The sequence below is a fragment of the Vulpes vulpes genome, chromosome 9, assembly GCF_048418805.1.
Source record: "Vulpes vulpes isolate BD-2025 chromosome 9, VulVul3, whole genome shotgun sequence".
NCBI classification, from domain to species: Eukaryota; Metazoa; Chordata; class Mammalia; order Carnivora; family Canidae; genus Vulpes; species Vulpes vulpes.
The window spans coordinates 33,916,868-33,936,229 of record NC_132788.1 but is presented as its reverse complement, the minus strand read 5'-3'; the positions used below and the strand labels follow the sequence as shown (position 1 = coordinate 33,936,229).

Sequence of the window (19,362 nt, the reverse complement as noted above, 5' to 3'; positions counted from 1 at the left end):
TCCCTTTTAGAATAGGAATGTCTATCCTATACCTATCCAATCAATGTATTTTAGTTTTTTTTTTTTTATGATAGTCAGAGAGAGAGAGAGAGAGAGAGAGAGAGAGAGGCAGAGACACAGGCAGAGGGAGAAGCAGGCTCCAGGCACCGGGAGCCTGACGTGGGATTCGATCCCGGGTCTCCAGGATCGCGCCCTGGGCCAAAGGCAGGCGCCAAACCGCTGCGCCACCCAGGGATCCCCTTTTTTTTTTTTTTTTTTTTTTATGATAGTCACAGAGAGAGAGAGAGAGAGAGAGAGAGAGAGAGAGAGAGAGAGAGAGAGCAATCAATGTATTTTAGAAACATTATCTAGTTTCACAGGTTCAGGGCTGGAGAGGAATTTTGTCCCAAAATAGATCATACCCTGAGTCTCAGCCATACCTGATATACAGAAGATACTTAGATGAGATTTTTGGACTTACAGTTGATGCTGGAATAGATTTAAGACTAGGTTGGGATGGGGTGAATGTATTTTGCATATAAAAAGGACATGAATGGATAAAGCAGATGTGGCATATGTATACAATGGAATATTACTCAGCCATTAGAAATGACAAATACCCACCATTTGCTTCAACGTGGATGGAACTGGAGGGTATTATGCTGAGTGAAATAAGTCAATCGGAGAAGGACAGGCATTGTATGGTCTCATTCATTTGGGGAATATGAAAAATAGTGAAAGGGAATAAAGGGGAGGGGGAAAATGAGTGGGAAATATCAGAAAGGGAGACAGAACATGAAAGACTCCTAACTCTTGGAAACGAACAAGGGGTGATGGAAGGGGAGGTGGGCGGGGGGTAGGGGTGACTGGGTGGCTGGCACTGAGGGGGGTACTTGATGGGATGAGCACTGGGTGTTATGCTATATGTTGGCAAATTGAACTCCAATAAAAAATAAATAAATAAATAAACACAATAAAAAAAAGAGGACATGAATCTGGTGGGGGTGGGGGAAGGGTTAGAGAACAGACTGTTATGGGTTGTATTTTGTCCACCCCCCTCCCAAATTCATATGTTGGGGTCTTAACTCCTATGTCAGCTATAATCTTTTGATTGCCTTTGTTGTAAATTTGTTGTTGCTGGGTACTTAGGAGGTTGTTCTTTGTCACTAAATGAGTCTCTCTTTTGGGAGATGAACTAAAGGAAGAAAGAGAATAAGATTCTTTGTGTAAGGGTATACAGCCAAATAATGAGCACTGTTAGAAAGATGATCTGCAATACTTCCAAACAAAATTCAGCTCACAGAAAGAAAAAAATCATGGTTCTTTACTAGTGCTCCAATTTCAGTAGGCTGCTAGCAAAACAATGCTGCAAGACCAATCCTAGCAGGCTATAGGAGTTTTCCATTCTTTTGTATGTTTCTCTGTCATTGGATTATCATGCTCAATAACTTAGTGCTAAGCTCTAACTTCAGTGATATACATCTAAATATGCACATTTAAAAAGAACATGCCTTAATTTACTATAGAATTGAGTCATTTAAAATGCTTACTTTTACAGCAACACTTAATTGTTCAAAATTATAGCCTGCTATCTTCAACGCTTCATCAATTTCTTCTGCAGTTTTAGTTTCCTAAGAAGGGGAAGAGAGTCCACATACAAATATAAAACATAAAAATAAATGCTTACATACATCAGTTGCAAAAATATCAAGCTACAATTGACTACAAAAGTAACACAGACCACCACAGAAGTCAGAAAACAAAAATGACACTTAGTTCTATTTATCAAGAAATTAAAAACCATTAACACTTTAGAGTTTTGAATATAGATTATAGTATTCCAGAAAAATAGAAAAAATAGAATGTTCTGTGTAACCATTTTCCAACTTAAAACTATCTTGAAAAATTTATCATGGGAGTAAATGCACATACATGTAAAATTTAAGTTTTAAAAGAAGATTATAATTTGGCTATGTTAAAATTTAAATTTGAAGTAAAAGCAAGATTAAGCACTTTCTCCCTTCCCCCTTAGCTCACTAAAAGTCTCTTTAATAACAGCATTTTGGAATTTGTTCTATTTCTAATCTTAAAATAATACATTATTTAAAGTTATAGTAAAAGGTAAAATTCAATCTTCCAACAATAACATCATCATCCTCACAGTGAACGTCATTAGGCCTTTTGGCTGCGATTAAAATGGGAAAATTGCATTCAGAATTTAGAAACTTGTACTTCACACAAGTTTCACATAATCTAGATTCAATAACTAGGTTCAGGGAAGTTTCCTAAGTTTCCCTTCCTAAGGAAGTTTCCCTTCCTAAAGGGAAGAAGCTACATATGATTAAATGTTAAGAACACTAACACAGTTGGTCAAAGGGAAAATGGGCTGCCTTAGGAAGAAATGAGGATTATTCGCATATTTAGAAAACAAGAGATTCAAATAAAGAGTGTAGGTCTACCTCTTACCTTTATGCTTCAAAAAAAACAAAAACAAACAAACAAACAAACAAACAAAAAACCTACAGTTATAGGGACCGTGAGAGGAGAGGAGAGAAGAGTTAAGCTACAAGACACAAGTAAAAATGTTTGGTTTCATCTTACTTCATGAATAACATTTTTCATACCGCCATTATAGATGATGAGTTCAAAATAGTCCTGTGTGTGGATGTTGCATGTTCTAAACCAATAGTTAGCTGATCAGAAGTCTTTTTAAAGTCCTGAGAGCAATTCTTTGTCCTGAAAAGTGTCAAGTACATTATTTTAAATACCACATTAATATAAGTTTTAACCTTCTATTCTGATTTTTACTCTATCAAAAATAATTCTTGTGATGACATATAGTAACATGTACAGTGGGTTCTCAGTCATCTATGAAAGCAACGAGAGGGAAACTGTGACTAAATATGCTGCCATATAAATTTATTTTACCACGAATTCAGCTTCTTAGCAAATCCCTAAAAATAAATAAAAATTTATCCCACAGTATAAATTGTCTTTAATCTCATTACCTCTCCTTACCCGATATTTTTTGGTAGAGATGTTGACAGTCACCGAACTGTCTTTAAGCTCAATTACTTACACACAAATGCCAGCTATTTTAAAAAATGTGCTCCAAGACCTGGATAATTTACAAAAAGGTAATGAACTTACTAGGTAAGTTAACTTGCAAAGAAAAAAATTAGTTTTATTTCTTACCTACCCCTGCTAGAGTTTTTGCCTATTTTTATATCCCCATATTGGCTAACAGACAGTAAGCTCTTAATAAGTGTTTGCTGAATAAGTTAATCATAAGCCTGTAAGAGTTTATAAAAGAAACTATGATGTTTGAATGCTACCTTTTTGTTTTTTAAAGGTTTTATTTATTCATGAGAGACACATGGAGAGAGGCAGAGACATAGGCAGGGGGAGAAGTAGGCTCCCTGTGGGAAGCCCGATGTGGGACTCAATCCCAGAACCCCGGATCATGCCCTGAGCCAAAGGCAGACACTCAACCACTGAGCCACTCAGGTCCCAATGTTACCTTTATAGAGAAAAAGAAAACTGACAAGTTAAATTTTTAAATGTTCAATTCCTTTGGAACATAAATATTCGTGTTCTTGAAAACATGTGAAAGCATAACCCCTTAGGAGTCCATTATTCAATTCCTATTCCAAATATTAAATCAGGAAGAAAATATATTATTTTAAAACAGACTTATCCCTTGACACATAAACAACTATTTTAAATTTTTTTTATTGGAGTTCAATTTGCCAACATAGAGCATAACACCCAGTGCTCATCCCGCCAAGAGCCTTCCTCATTGTCCATCACCCAGTCACCCCAACACCCCCGCCCACTCCCCCCCGCCACCCCTTGTTCATTTTCTAGAGTTAGGTGTCTTTCATGTTTTGTCACCCTCATTAATATTTTCACTCATTTTTTTCTCTTTTCCCTTCATTCCCTTTCACTAATTTTTAAATTCCCCAAATGAATGAGATCATATAATGTTTGTCCTTTTCCGACTGACTTATTTCACTCAGCATAATACCCTCCAGGACCCTCCACGTTGAAGCAGATAGTGGGTATTTGTTGTTTCTAATGGCTGAGTAATATTCCATTGCATACACATACCACATCTTCTTTATCCATTCATCTTTCGATGGACACCAAGGCCCCTTCCACAGTTTGGCTATTGTGGACATTGCTGCTATAAACATTGGGGTGCAGGTGTCCCAGCGTTTCACTGCATCTGTATCTTTGGGGTAAATCCCCAGCAGTGCAATTGCTGGGTCGTAGGGCAGATCTATTTTTAACTCTTTGAGGAACCTCCACCATCTTGACACTTTTTCAGAGTGATTGCACCAGTTCACATTCCACCAACAGTGCAAAAGGGTTCCCCTTTCTCCACATCCTCTCCAACATTTGTTGTTTCCGGTCTTGTTGATTTTCCCCATTCTCACTGGTGGGAGGCGGTATCTCATTGTGGTTTTGATTTGTAATTCCCTGATGGCCAGTGATGTGGAGCATTTCCTCACGTGCTTGTTGGCCAGGTCTATGTCTTCCTCTGTGAAATTTCTGTTCCTGTCTTTTGCCCATTTCATGATTGGATTGTTTGTCTCTTGGGTGTTGAGTTTAATAAGTTCTTTAAAGATCTTGGATACTAGCCCTTTATCTAATAGGTCATTTGCAAATATCGTCTCCCATTCTGTAGGTTGTCTTTTAGTTTTGTTGACTGTTTCTTTTGCTGTGCAAAAGCTTCTTATCTTGATGAAGTCCCAATAATTCATTTTTGCTTTTGTTTCTCTTGCCTTCATGGATATATCTTGCAAGAAGTTGCTGTGGCCAAGTTCAAACAGGGTGTTACCTTTCTTCTCCTCCAGGATTTTGATGGAATCTTGTCTCACATTTAGATCTTTCATCCATTTTGAGTTTATCTTTGTGTATGGTGTAAGAGAATGGTCCAGTTTCATTCTTCTGCCATGTGGATGTCCAATTTTCTCCGCACCATTTATTGAAAAGACTGTCTTTTTTTTTCCAGTGGATAGTCTTTACTGCTTTGCTGAATATTTGTTGACCAAACAGTTGAGGATCCACTTCTGGATTCTCTATTCTGTTCCATTGATCTATGTGTCTGTTTTTGTGCCAGTACCACACTGTCTTGATGACCACAGCTTTGTAGTACAACCTGAAATCTGACATTGTGATGCCCCCAGCTATAGTTTTCTTTTTTAATATTCCCCTGGCTATTCGGGGGTCTTTTCTGATTCCACACAAATCTTAAGATGGTTTGTTCCAACTCTCTGAAGAAAGTCCATGGCATTTTGATAGAGATTGCAGTAAACGTGTAAATTGCCCTGGGTAGCATGGACATTTTCACAATATTAATTCTGCCAATCCATGAGCATGGAATATTTTTCCATCTCTTTGTGTCTTCCTCAATTTCTTTCAGAAGTGTTCTGTAGTTTTTAGGGTATAGATCCTTTACCTCTTTGGTTAGGTTTATTCCTAGGTATCTTATGCTTTGGGGTGCAATTGTGAATGGGATTGACTCCTTAGTTTCTCTTTCTTCAGTCTCATTGTTAGTGTATACGAATGCCACTGATTTCTGGGCATTGATTTTGTATCCTGCCACACTGCCAAATTGCTGTATGAGTTCTAGCAATCTTGGGGTGGAGTCCTTTGGGTTTTCTATGTACAGTATCATGTCATCTGCAAAGAGGGAGAGTTTGACTTCTTCTTTGCCAATTTGAATGCCTTTTATTTCTTTTTGTTGCCTGATTGCTGAGGCTAGGACTTCTAGTACTACTTTGAATAGCAGTGGTGAGAGTGGACATCCTTGTCTTGTTCCTGATCTTAGGGGAAAGGCTCCCAGTGTTTCCCCATTGAGAATGATATTTTCTGTGGGCTTTTCATAGATGGCTTTTAAGATGCCGAGGAATGTTCCCTCTATCTCTACACACTCAAGAGTTTTGATCAGGAATGGATGCTGTATTTTGTCAAATGTTTTCTCTGCATCTATTGAGAGGATCATATGGTTCTTGGTTTTTCTCTTGCTGATATGATCAATCACATTGATTGCTTTATGAGTGTTGAACCAGCCTTGCATCCCGGGGATAAATCCCACTTGGTCATGGTGAATAATCTTCTTAATGTACTGTTGGGTCCTATTGGCTAGTATCTTGTTGAGAATATTTGCATCTGTGTTCATCAGCGATATTGGTCTATAATTCTCCTTTTTGGTGGGGTCTTTGTCTGGTTTTGGAATTAAGGTGATGCTGGCCTCATAGAACGAGTTTGGAAGTATTCCATCTCTTTCTATCTTTCCGAACAGCTTTAGTAGAATAGGGATGGTTTCTTCTTTAAACATTTGATAGAATTCCTCTGGGAAACCATCTAGCCCTGACTTTTGTGTCTTGAGAGGTTTTTGATGACTGCTTCAATTTCCTCCCTGGTTATCGGCCTGTTCAGGTTTTCTATTTCTTCCTGTTCCAGTTTTGGTAATTTGTGGTTTTCCAGAAATGCATCCAAGTCTTCTAGATTACCTAATTTATTGGCATATAGCTGCTCATAATAAGTTTTTAAAATCATTTGTATTTCCTTGGTGTTGGCGGTGATCTCTCCGTTCTCATTCATGATTTTATTAATTTGAGTCTTTTCTCTCTTATTTTTAATAAGGCTGGCTAATGGTTTATCTATCTTATTAATTCTTTCAAAGAACCAACTCCTGGTTTTGTTAATCTGTTCAACAGTTCCTCTGGTCTCTAATTCATTGAGTTCTGCTCGAATCTTTTATTAATTCTCTTCTTCTGCTGGGTGTAGGATCTATTTGCTGTTTTTTCTCCAGCTCCTTTAGGTGCAAGGTTAGCTTTTGTATTTGAGATCTCTCCAGTTTTTGGATGGATGCTTGTATTGTGATGTATTTCCCCCTCAGGACTGCTTTTGCTGTATCCCAAAGATTTTGAACGGTTGTATCTTCATTCTCATTCATTTCCATGAATCTTTTTAATTCTTCCCTAATTTCCTGGTTGACCCTTTCATCTTTTAGCAGGATGGTCCTTAACCTCCATGTGTTTGAAATCCTTCCAAACTTCTTCTTGTTATTTAGTTCTAGTTTCAAAGCATTATGGTCTGAAAATATGCAGGGGATGATCCCAATCTTTTGGTATCAGTTAAGACCTGATTTGTGACCCAGTATATGGTCTATTTGGAGAAAGTTCCATGTGCACTTAAGAAGAATGTGTATTCAGTTGTGTTTGGATGTAAAGTCATATAAATATCTGTGAAATCCATCTGGTCCAGTGTATCATTTAAAGCTCTTGTTTCCTTGGAGATGTTGTGCTTAGGAGACCTGACAATTGTAGAAAGCTCTATATTCAAGTCACCAAGTATAAGTGTTTTATTATCTAAGCATGTCTTAACTTTGGTTATTATTTGATGATATACTTGGCAGCTCCCACATTCAGGGCATAAATATTCATGATTGTTAGGTCCTCTTGTTGGATAGATCCTTTAAGTATGATATAGTGTCCTTCTTCATCTCTTACCATATATAGTCTTTGGGATAAACTTTAATTTATCTGATATAAAGATGGCTATCCCTGCTTTCTTTTGAGGACCATTTGAATGGTAAATAGTTCTCCAACCTTTTATATTCAGGCTGTAGGTGTCCTTATGTCTAAAATGGGTCTCTTGTAAACAGCAAATAGATGAGTCTTGCTTTTTTATCCAGTCTGAAACCCTGCACCTTTTGATGGGGTCATTAAGCCCATTCACGTTCAGAGCTACTATTGAAAGATGAATTTAGTGTCATCATGATACCTATTCAGTCCCTGTTTCTGTGGATTGTTTCCTTAGACTTCCTCTTTCTTTTACAGGGTCCCCCTTAATATTTCTTGTAGAGCTGGTTTGGTGATCACATATTCTTTCAGTTTCTGACTATCTTGGAAGCTCTTTAACTCTCCTTCTATTCTGAATGAGAGCCTTGCTGGATGAAGTATTCTTGGCTGCATGTTCTTCTCATTTAGGACCCTGAATATATCTTGCCAGCCCTTTCTGGCCTGCCAGGTCTCTGTGGAGAGGTCTGCTGTTATTCTAATGCTTCTCCCCATAAAGGTTATGGATTTCTTGTCTCTTGCTGCTTTAAGGATCTTCTCTTTATCTTTGGAATTTGCAAGTTTCACTATTAAATGTCGAGGTGTTGAGTAGTTTTTGATTTAGGGGTGTATCTCTCTATCTCCTGGGTCTGAATGCCTGTTTCCCTTCCCAAGTTAGGGAAGTTCTCAGCTTTATTTGTTCAAATACAGTTTCTGGACCTCTGTCTCTTTCGGCGCCCTCGGGAACCCCAATTAGACGTAGATTTTTCCTTCTGAGGCTGTCATTTATTTCCCTTAACCTATCCTCATGATCTTTTTTCTCTTTTTTCCTCAGTTTCCTTCCTTGCCATCAACTTGTCTTCTATGTCACTCACTCTTTCTTCTACCTCGTTAACCCTTGTTAGGACCTTCAGTTTGGATTGCATCTCATTTAATTGATTTTTAATTTCAGCCTGATTAGATCTAAATTCTACAGTCATGAAGTCTCTTGAATTCTTTATGCTTTTTTCTAGAGCCACCAGTAGCTTTATAATTGTGCTTCTGAATTGGCTTTCTGACACTGAATTGTAATCCAAATTTTCTAACTCTGTGGGAGAGAGACTGTTTCTGATTTTTTTGTGGTGAGTTTTTCCTTCTAGTCATTTTGCTCAGTGCAGAGTGGCCAAAAACAAGTTGTACTTGATAGAAGTGCAAACTTTTCTCACTGTAGCATTCCAGCTGTTGTCTCTTTAAATCTCAGACCAAATTCGTAGGTTTTCAGGATGATTTGAAAGTTATCTAGGTAAGGTGGTGGGGACAGGTGACTTGGGGACCTTACTCTTCTGCCATCTTGCCCCACCTCCTAAACAACTATTTTAAACCAAACTCTAAAAAAAAAACCCCACCAAACTCTATTGAAATTAGGGAACAGGAGCTTCTAACATAAGTATACTTGACATGGAAAAAATTTTAAAAACGAGTAATTTGGAAAATAATGGGCATTTCAGATGGATTCATCTACTTATGAAAGTGAAATCTCACTTTATAACCACACTAGATATAATATATATTTAGACAAGAACACAATCAGGTTTAAGTTGTGAAAGGCTTAAATAAGCAGAAAATTGCACATAGAAGTGCAGACCTCTAGATTCTCTTGGGGGAATAAAAACAAGAATAAGATTGGCAACACTGGGTTGGTCTTAATACACAGCAATAACTGGCTGGAGCTGAAAAGGAGCCACCTCCTTTGGAGAGGGTGAACCTTCTTTCATCTGCCACAATTCATACCACTCATTGTTTAAACTGTACCTTATCCAGTAAGTCATCTGCTGGACTCCTGTAGGTACTCAAATCTGTTGACTGACTTATATGGAGCCAAAAAGATTTCTAAAGATTTATTCTAATCATTTAATACAGAGCTTATGGAGGAAATGTCTGGTGTAATACAAATATAGGGATTATCATTCAATTAAGTCTGAGTTCCACTGGTTCTGTCAATAACCAGTTGCCAGACTTTAGCTAAGTGGCTTATTACCTAAAGAGAACTGTAACTATTCTTTCAGTTTCTAAGCATCCGTTTTAAGTGTGGAAAGAGAAGCTGTAGCAGTAATGTGAAAAGCCACTGAATTTTAATCTAAAAATTTTTTGGAATTTAGGTAGGCAATGAAGAAGCATGGAGCAGGGAACAGTAGGGAAGTGCTAAGGAGGTAGTCAAAAGGAATAAATTAATAGGGTAGGAGAAATGGAAGATAAATTATGGATATGGAAGATATTGTGGAAATTATAGTCTGCATGCAGCACGCAAATTAAAGGAGATATGAGGAAATGGGGTGATTTACAGATGCTCAGAGCCATTAACAAAACTGAAAGGTTTCAAATGAGATTGTTCCTTGAAAGTCTCCCATATCTCCCACATAATTTATTACTATATTAAATATGCTTTAAAAAGTTAAGGCTACACAAAAATATAATTGTCTTCTGAGTAGGGCCTCAATGAATTAATCAAAAGTTTCTTTAACTCTTATAAAGTTGCAAAGTAAAACTATATATTTTTTTACTACTATCCATCCATCCCATAGCCAACTCTAAATTTAAATTTACCTAGGACTGAAACACGATTTCAGAAAAACCATAGCAAATGTCAAAACATCATAGTAATTCATCTAACAAGCGCTTATTACATATTTATTGTGTCTAACACCAGAAATGTAGAAAGCAGTAAAATGTGGTCTATGCCCTTACAGGGGCTTGCTTATAGACTAGCAGAAGGAGACATATATAAATAAATAAGTGCAATAAAATATAACACAGATGCTGGTTTCTAGCTGTGATAGTTAAAAAAAAAAAGTTTGCATTACTAATTCAAAAAGAGCTTTATTAATATATACATATACAAAGTCCTATTAAAGAAAGGAAAAATGAATAAAAGAATCCCAAAATTATCACTTTTCTTTTTATCAATCCAGTCACCTCACAAACCACCTCTTTCCAAAGTACTCTACTGCATCATGCTCATGATACTCTTGAGAATCAATACCTTTTTTTAAAAATTTTTATTTATTATTTATGATAGTCACACAGAGAGAGAGAGAGAGACAGAGGCAGAGACACAGGCAGAGGGAGAAGCAGGCTCCCTGCACTGGGAGCCCGACGTGGGATTTGATCCCGGGTCTCCAGGGTCTCCAGGATTGTGCCCTGGGCCAAAGGCAGGCGCCAAACTGCTGCACCACCCAGGGATCCCAGAATCAATACCTTTCTTAAGCTACACCTTACTCTTAGCCAGCACCAATAACTTATGCTGGAATGACCTTCTCAGCTTTATCTTGCATTTTCCCTCATTTAAATTAAGGACAAACTAATGCTTCTTTAGGAGCTGGATTCTCCATTTCATTAACAGATAAATTATAAAAGAGCACTCTATAATAGAAGATATAGGCTTCCAGAATAATAAGTCACTGGAATAAGAAGTACAGATTAGGGAATATAATCAACAATATTGTAATAGTGTATGGTGAAAGATGGTAGCTACACTTGTGGTGAGCACAGCATAACATACAGAGAAGATGAATCACTATGGTGTATACCTGAAAATAATGTAAACTACACTTAAAATTTATAAAATAAAGAGCATTCTATAAACAATGGGCTAGAAACATTGATCTCTGAATAACATCTTATCAATGGTGCTAAAATTATCCTTTCAGAATACACTGAGCTTCAAATACTAAAATAAAGTACACACAGAACATACTTTTTTGGCTGCAGTTTTTCCATAAAAGAATCTTCTTTAATACATCCATCTGTTGGGTAGTATCCTTGTCTCATATTTATAGTTGTAGCAACCTTAGGACAAAATAAGAATAAAAACAAAGTCATTCAATGAATTGTTTACCCAGGATTCAAACAACTAATGTGCCATTCAGAGATAAAGTTAATTCTTTTTAAATCAAAGAAAAACTGTACATGTATGATGCTCTTACCCTATTTTAATTTTTGAAGAAATCTAATTTGGCAACTATTAAATAGAACATTAATTAAAACATTCTACCACCATTCTCAAGGAAATACTTGTAATAATACTTTAAAAATCTATAAAATTTTCACAATGACATCTCAAGTTATGTTTAAAAATGTTCACAATGACATCTTAAATTATGTTCAAAACTTAGGAGTAAATTTAATAAGAAAAATAGAAGTTCTAAGAAAAGAAAACCAAATAATTTATTGGGACCACATAACAAAAAGAGAATAAATGGAGAATCATATCAAGTTCCTAGGGACAAAGATTTAATATCCTAAAATACATCTAATATAAAATACAAAAATTTTAATGCAATTCCACAGTTCATATGAAAGTATACTACGGAAAAATTATAAAAATTTTAACATACCATTCAGTAGAGATTTATCCCATCTGATAATGAAGCTAATATAGTTAAAATACTAGGGTACTGGGACAATAAATGAGTAGAATAGAGCCACATATATATGGGAACTTAATACAGAAGACAAGGGGTATTTCAACTAAAACAGAGGAAGGGTTATTCAATACAGTATGAGAAAGGCAGCTAATCATTCTAAAGAATAAAGTTACACACCCACCTGACATCATAGAAAAAAGATTACAATATGATTAAATATATATATATATCTTTAACATGATACAAATATGGAAAATAATACATAACTGAGATGGGAAGGTCTGCCTAATCAAAGAAAGCCTAGAAAACATGAAGAAAGGGGGAAAATAACTAAAAAAAATATTTCTGAATGGCTAAAATTAAAAGTGAAAGACTAGAATAGTTAAGATATACAGGACAAAGTATGAATATCCCTACCACATGAAGTATTCTTACAAATTAGGTAAAAGACAATTCAAAAGGAAAATGCGCAAAGGATTTGGAGAGATCTACTAAAGATAAGGAAGCTGATAAGACAACATGTGAAAGTGCTCAATTTCACTAGTAATCAGGGAATTGCAGTTTAAAGCAAGGAGATTCCTACTTCTTGCCCATCAAATTGCCAAACATAAAAATAAATATGACAAATTCAAACATGGATTTCATTTTAGAGTTAGAAATTAACAGAACTTGCTCACAAAATTTTTTTCATCGGAGTGGTTTTGAGGATTATATAAAGATATAGCGAAAAATTTTGAAAACCATCAAATGTTTTTAGTTAAGGGATCAGTTAAGAATTAGAGCACTTATGTACAATGTTTATTTTTTTTAATGTACAATGTTTATTATGTAGACATTAAATTGTAAGAAAAAGTAATTGTAGGATACTAGCCAATGTTTAAAAGTCAGCTAAGTTCACCTAATATACATTAGGCATATTAATTATTTGTTATTTAATGTGAACTCAATTTTGAGTTAAAAATGCATCTTTTTTCTTCTGTGTAGTACTATCAACTGATCTAATTTAAAATTGCAAATACGAAACTTTTAAAAAAGCAACTCTAGAAAACTCAGGAAAATAAGTTAACGTTAATGTTGCTAAGAAAAATAAAGCAGACTACTAAATGTTACAGCCTCCCATTTAAATATACTTTTTTGGTGAAGGAGAGGATATTCTGTCAAGGTTTTAAGTATAACATACCAAAGATGGTCATGCATTATTAATTAGGGGGAAAGTGTTACTTTTAACCAATCACATTGGACCAAATGCTATTTTTAAGAATGCCCCCCAAAAATTGGGGGCTAAAACCTTAATTTCTATATGCCTATTCATTTATCCCCCTTTGTTTTGGCATTTCACAGTAAGAGATTAATGTTACCAACAACAGATTTCATATAGAACATCTCTTCCAAAAAATTTAAGAAAATATTAAATACAATGGACTTAAAAGATTCTTAACATGTTGTATACAAAATTAAGGTTCTCTCCCCAACCCTCACAGCTTGTCATCTAAGTTTTTCCTGGTGGTTTTTCTGCTTGTTTTTGTTAACTGCTAATGAAAAAATGTGGTCAAGTTTAGACAGATATGTTTAGTAAGGCTTCCTCATCCAAGATTATACAAGTATACTCTAGTTTACATTTTAATTCACATGTTTAAAACATTTTCAATCCACATGGGATTTTAATATATATTACCTATTGATTAGATTCCCTCTTCGCATGGTATATTTTGGACTCAGGTCCAAAAAATCAGTATCAGTATTTCTGGAATAATATCTAAGTATGATCCTCTGAACAAAATCTGCCATTTTGCTATGCAAAATGCAGAATGGCTATTATTTAGTAACAATATCAATCAAAAGCACAGATGTTCTCAAAGACCCTACAACTACAAAAGATAAAGACTGACAGATAAATCCATATTCACCCAACCTGAGAAGAACAAAGTATATCCATTAATTCTGAATGGAATCATTTATGCTTAAATTTGAAATAAACAACATTATGTACGTCCTCAACATTAAAGATAATTACAAACATAAGTCTAATGTGAATATAGGTATTAAATCTTTTTAGAAAGGAGCACATAATATAAAAATAATAAACTATATTACTGAAATATTCTATAAATTCATTGTAATTTAGACTATTCTATTTGCTCTTATTTCAAATAAATATTAGATAACAGCAAAAATCCTAAATTTTAAAAATAAAAGAGTGGTAACAACTTTAGTAAGGTTTCTTGAAGGGACTCCCTTAAACAGTGATCAGCAGAGGTGCCTAGATAGCTCAGTCAGTTAAATGTCTGCCTTTGGTTCAGGTCATGATCTCTGGGGCCTGGGACTGAGCCCCACATTGGCTCCCTGCTCATGGGGAAGCCTAAGTCTCCCACTCCCCCAATCCCCACTCATGTGCCCTCCCGATCTCTCTCTTTCTCAAATAAATCTTTTTAAAAAAATAGTGAACAGCTTTAGTGTATCTAAAGTATCCAATTAGAGTCCCTTGTCAATTCCCTGGGCTAATAGGGAGAGAGGAGGGAAGGTTAAGACAAATCACAGATCTCCCAAAGAGTCAGACCTAGTCAAAATGATACAAAAGATGTATCACAACTCTAAAATCAAAACCAGTATTTGTATACATACCATAGGCATTTGTATGGATGTTTTCAAAAATAATACAAGTATGATGATTTAAGACCACTGAACATGAAATCATTTGCCAAAAATGGTAAAAGTTACTATTGTAATAAATTTGTCTGTTTTTTGGGGTATTAGAACAGGATAGGTACAGAGACAGTTCTACCTTCCTGCTTATTCCCCTTTCCTTATTCTCTACCCACCACAAGTCCTGATTGGTCAGGGATCTTCCATTACAACCACAGGAGACTAGGCCCCCCCTCTTTAACTATGTAGTCAAGCCACATCTGAGGAATCCACGGAACAAAAAAAAGAAAAAAAAAATACAAGAGAAGGGAATCTTCCATAATAAAGGACACTATTTGTAAAGTATGTAATTCCAAAACAGACATCTTTTAATATATAAATGCTTCTGCTATAATAAAACCTTAGCAAATTCATATGTGTGCATATGTATTTTTACCATGTTTAACCTACAAACCAATTAATCCACACCTAAATAATCATGGGTCAATTATAATACTCATTTTAATGGTTCTGAAGCCTGTAGAAGAACTTCTAAATAATTCAAATTTGACTCAAATCCTATAAGAAAAGCGGGTATTGTTTCCTTCTCACAAATGAGAGAATTCAGGCTTAGTGTGACAGAACAAGGATGGCATTCCAGGTCTTCTGCCCCTGTACTGTTTCTCACTGACACAGCAGACAATGGATACATACAAATCCTCATCATCTGATATCTCAAGTGGAATATTAAAAATTTAGAGATTAAGATAATTTTTCAGGGACATGCTATAGAAATTGAACTACATTTGTATTTGTAGCAAATGCAAAGGATGTTCATTAAATTTTACTTTAAATCTTTGATCTGTTCTCATTATTATGGGTCTATAGAGCAACTGTATTTTTTTAGTGCCTCTGAAGCTAACTTTAGGCCACTGTTTTCCTTCTCTTTTTAAACTACGGCATCCCTACAAATGTAGATTTGATGACACACAAAGATTGAGGGTCAGGGGAGTTCGAAATTTCTTTGCATGGTATTGGTGTGGTAAAGAAGTGTGTGGATTTAAAAGGAATATACTTCATTAAAAATAAAAAAGAGGCAATTTTCCACAGAAGTCTCTAAAGAGTCAAAAAATATGTAGGCTGATTAGTATAGAACTTCAACTCAGTACTCTTCTTGATCATTCTGAGCAATTACACAATAAATCAGAAAAGCTTTATCTCTTGTTAAGCTTTTTTGCTTTAAGAGCAACAAAAATGAAAGTTTTTAGGTTCTAACTAGAAGTATGTTTTCTAACATTTTTACCTTTAACATTAGGTTGTAATGTATTGAAGATGAAAGATGATAAAACTTACCTCACAATCAGGGCATATAATTGTGCTGTATTCTTCAGTTATTAACAAGCACAGTTCACAAAAAGCATGTCCACACTGAAGTTCATGGTGGTGACCTATTGATGAAATTCTGTTGTGAATTAAACTTTTAACATTTTGTTAGCACTGAATGTGAAGCACTAATCAGAGAGGAAAGTTTAAGAGGACTCTCAAGTATGGGAAAAGATGTCAAGTTTCATTAGAAATGTAGGAATTAGGAGCGCCTGGTTTAATCAGCTGCCTTCAGCTCAGGTCATGCTCCTACAGGCCTGGAATCAAGTCCCATATCAGGCTCCCTGCTCAGTGCAGAGCCTACTTCTCCCTTTCTTTCTCTCCCTCTGCCTTTCCCCCTGCTCGTGCTCGTGCTCTCAAATAAATAAATAAATAAATAAATAAATAAATAAAATCTTTAAAAATACCCCAAAGAAATGTAGGAATTATTAAACAAAAGTCAGGAGAAACTATGTTAAGTGAGAAGGAAAAAAAAATATCAAAAACCAGGCAGTACTATGTAATATTGTTTGCATTAACTTGGCGTTTGGTGCCTATAAAACTTTGAATTTGCCATATCTTATAATCATACAAAATGCTCTGACATACTTCACTTGATGTTTGTAAATATCTCAGCTAAGTAAGCTTGGGAAGGTTACATTCAGCTTAGAAATGAATAAACATTTTGGTGATATGGGTAAGTAAACGGTATAATCCAGACTCCAGCCTAGTTCTCTTTCCTTTCCTTTTTAAATTTTATTTTTTAAAATTATTTTTAAAGGTTTTATTTATTCATGAGAGAGAGAGAGAGAGAGAGGCAGAAGCATAAGTAGAGGGAGAAGCAGGCTCCAGGCAGGGAGCCTGATGTGAGACTCTATCCCAGGACTCCAGGATCACACCCTGGGCCGAAGGCAGGCATTAAACCGCTGAGCCACCCAAGGATCTCCTCAGTTCTCTTTCCAAGTCCCAAATTCTTTCTACTTGATCCTATTGCCTCTACTAATTTATATTTCCAATCCTGTGAAGACAGTAAGAAGGGAAGATATGAGACACTGGCAAGACCCTTCTCTGGCAAGGAGAAAAGTCAGACGCTACTACTGTCACACATACACAATGACCCATATAAAGATCACTGTCACAAACCTAGCATTTATGAGGGGAAATATCATAATCTTGAATGAAAACCTAGTATCAAGATTTTAATGCTCTAAGTAGAATTTGAAGTTTATTGTAATGAACATATTTATGTAACTTAAAAAATTGTCACTTTAAAACACTTTGCAAGAAAAAAGGAAAACTATTAAATGTCATCTTTTATTGGCAAAAAAATTAGTGTTCTTGCTGATCTGTAAGAAATACATTATTTTGATCAAAAAGCTTTGGTTTTCAAGCCAAGTGAAATATCTGACTTGCTTATGACCAAGCTAAATTTTAAAGTTCTACTTTGAGGATCCCTGGGTGGCTCAGCAGTTTGGCGCCTGCCTTTGGCCCAGGGCGCAATCCTGGAGTCCCGGATCAAGTCCCGCATCGGGATCCCTGCATGGAGCCTGTTTCTCCCTCTGCCTGTGTCTCTGCCTCTCTATCAAGAATGAATAAATAAATAAATCTTAAAAAAAATAAAGTTCTACTTAAATTCCAGAGATATTACCAAAGAAATAAAAATTATCTAGCTGTTTTATCTTTATAAGATTTCTGATACTGTTCAAATCTAATTTGTGGTGAATAGCTTACAAAGCACTTTCACAATTTTATATGCATTAGCACCAATCTAGAGTATTTCTGAACATGGTAATACAAATATATGGAAAAATCAGAGTGGTTTTTAAAAATCCTGTTCTAAAAAAAAAATTCTGTTCTAAACAACTTACTTCATTCAAACAATAGAGACTTTCTATATAACAGCAGTGATTTAAAAAAAAGATAGGAGAAACTTGGCTCTCCACCCTAAAACACAACCAATTAACTTTCTCTACAAAGGTTCGTGTCTCTCGGAGGGACTGAGGAAATTAACAACTTTCACTTCGAAAGTATAAACATTAACCAGTTGCAGGGGTAGTAATAGGACTTCAGCAGCTGCAGTTAGAAATTCAACAACTCTTGGTCGGAGACTCAGCACTCTAAGGCATTTTAAATTAAAGTAACTTGAATGTGTTTTCACTTGAGTAGATTCTAAATTAGATCAATAGGACTTCAGTGGATTTTCCCCCTTGACTACAAAGAAAAACACAAGACGCACAGAAGGAACGAATTGTTTCTCAAATTAGGTCTTAAGCCAAACTGAGCAATAATGCCTCCCTCCCAATCCCAAACATCTGTTTTTAATCCAGATTTTAAAGTCGTCTGCTTGTTACTCTCACAACAAAAACTACACAAGAAAATCAAATTCTATTACTTCTGGATCACAAGACAATGTGCTACATTTTTAATCTACTCTTTCACAAACCCCTGAACCTTTCGAAATAGTGCTCAAGAGAGCTCATACACCATCCCCTAAAAGAATCAATGAAAAGAGAGAAGCAGGTGCAAAGCAGAGAGAGCTTTGGGGAGGCATGAAGCCCACTCAACCGACCGCAGTGGGTGTCTCTGCTGCCCTGAGGGTAGCCCTGAGAGATGAGATAGTTGTTCCCGTCCAATCTTGCTACAACCAAACAGCCCCCGACACTGCAGCTCCCTCGGCTCTCAGTCCTTAGGTAGGCCTCGCTCACTCTCCACACCCAGCAGCCTGACGGGGATGGAGCTGGTGAAGGGCAGGTGGCCAAAGCCGGGGCAGGGCCCGAGGGGCTCACCCTCAACGTCCTCACCGGAAACTCTGGACACCCTTCTTCCACACTGAGTGCACTGAATCTCAGCAGCACCCCAGGGCCGACTCTTCTTCCCCATCTGTCGATAGGAAGACAGGGTGAACCAAGCCGTGGAACCTTCTGCGGCCATGTCTGCCCCTTTAGGCTCTGAGGGCCGGTACCACGTGCCAGTCCCGGCATCCTTCGTGGCAGCCACCAATCATCAGAGGCTGGCGGCTCCCAGTAGCCAATCAGAGGTGAGCCCCGCCTCCACTGCAGGCTGCCCTCGTGCCCTCCGGGGGCGGGGCTGGGTGTTTGCGGTTTGCCTCGCACTGCGCAGGTTCAGAAAGGACGCCGCGGGGTGGGGAAACTTTTTACTTTACCGTTTTCCGAAAGCCCACCACCTCAGCCCTTTGCATACAGATTAAGATTTCGCATATTATTGTTTACACTGTTGTTGGGTTTACAGGTAGCAAACAATCCTTTATATTGAAGTAATCCGTCTTGTGGGTGTATCTGGGCCTGAAGCCTAGAGCGGTGTGTGAGAGGGCTCAGTAACTGTGACCTCCGGGCGGGTGGGAGGTGGGGGGAGGGTAGCTCATCAGTACCTACCGTTGCCGAGAGCCTATTCATGTCAGACTAAGG

At 36.7% G+C, this 19,362-nt stretch overlaps 1 protein-coding gene across 1 annotated transcript in view; it reads right to left on the bottom strand.

Annotated features, from left to right (window-relative positions):
• The window catches only part of RNF17 (ring finger protein 17), a 119,901-nt gene extending 100,965 nt beyond the window's left edge, over window positions 1-18,936 (bottom strand). The window contains exons 1-5 of the mRNA XM_072719741.1: window positions 18,739-18,936; window positions 15,929-16,023; window positions 11,284-11,375; window positions 2,604-2,715; window positions 1,530-1,610 (exon numbers count right to left, since the gene is read on the bottom strand). Of these exons, the coding sequence (XP_072575842.1) occupies window positions 1,530-1,610; window positions 2,604-2,715; window positions 11,284-11,375; window positions 15,929-16,023; window positions 18,739-18,868 (510 nt within the window). The 5' untranslated portion in view covers window positions 18,869-18,936. The remainder of the gene's footprint in view (window positions 1-1,529; window positions 1,611-2,603; window positions 2,716-11,283; window positions 11,376-15,928; window positions 16,024-18,738) is intronic.
• Window positions 18,937-19,362: the final 426 nt, after the last annotated feature.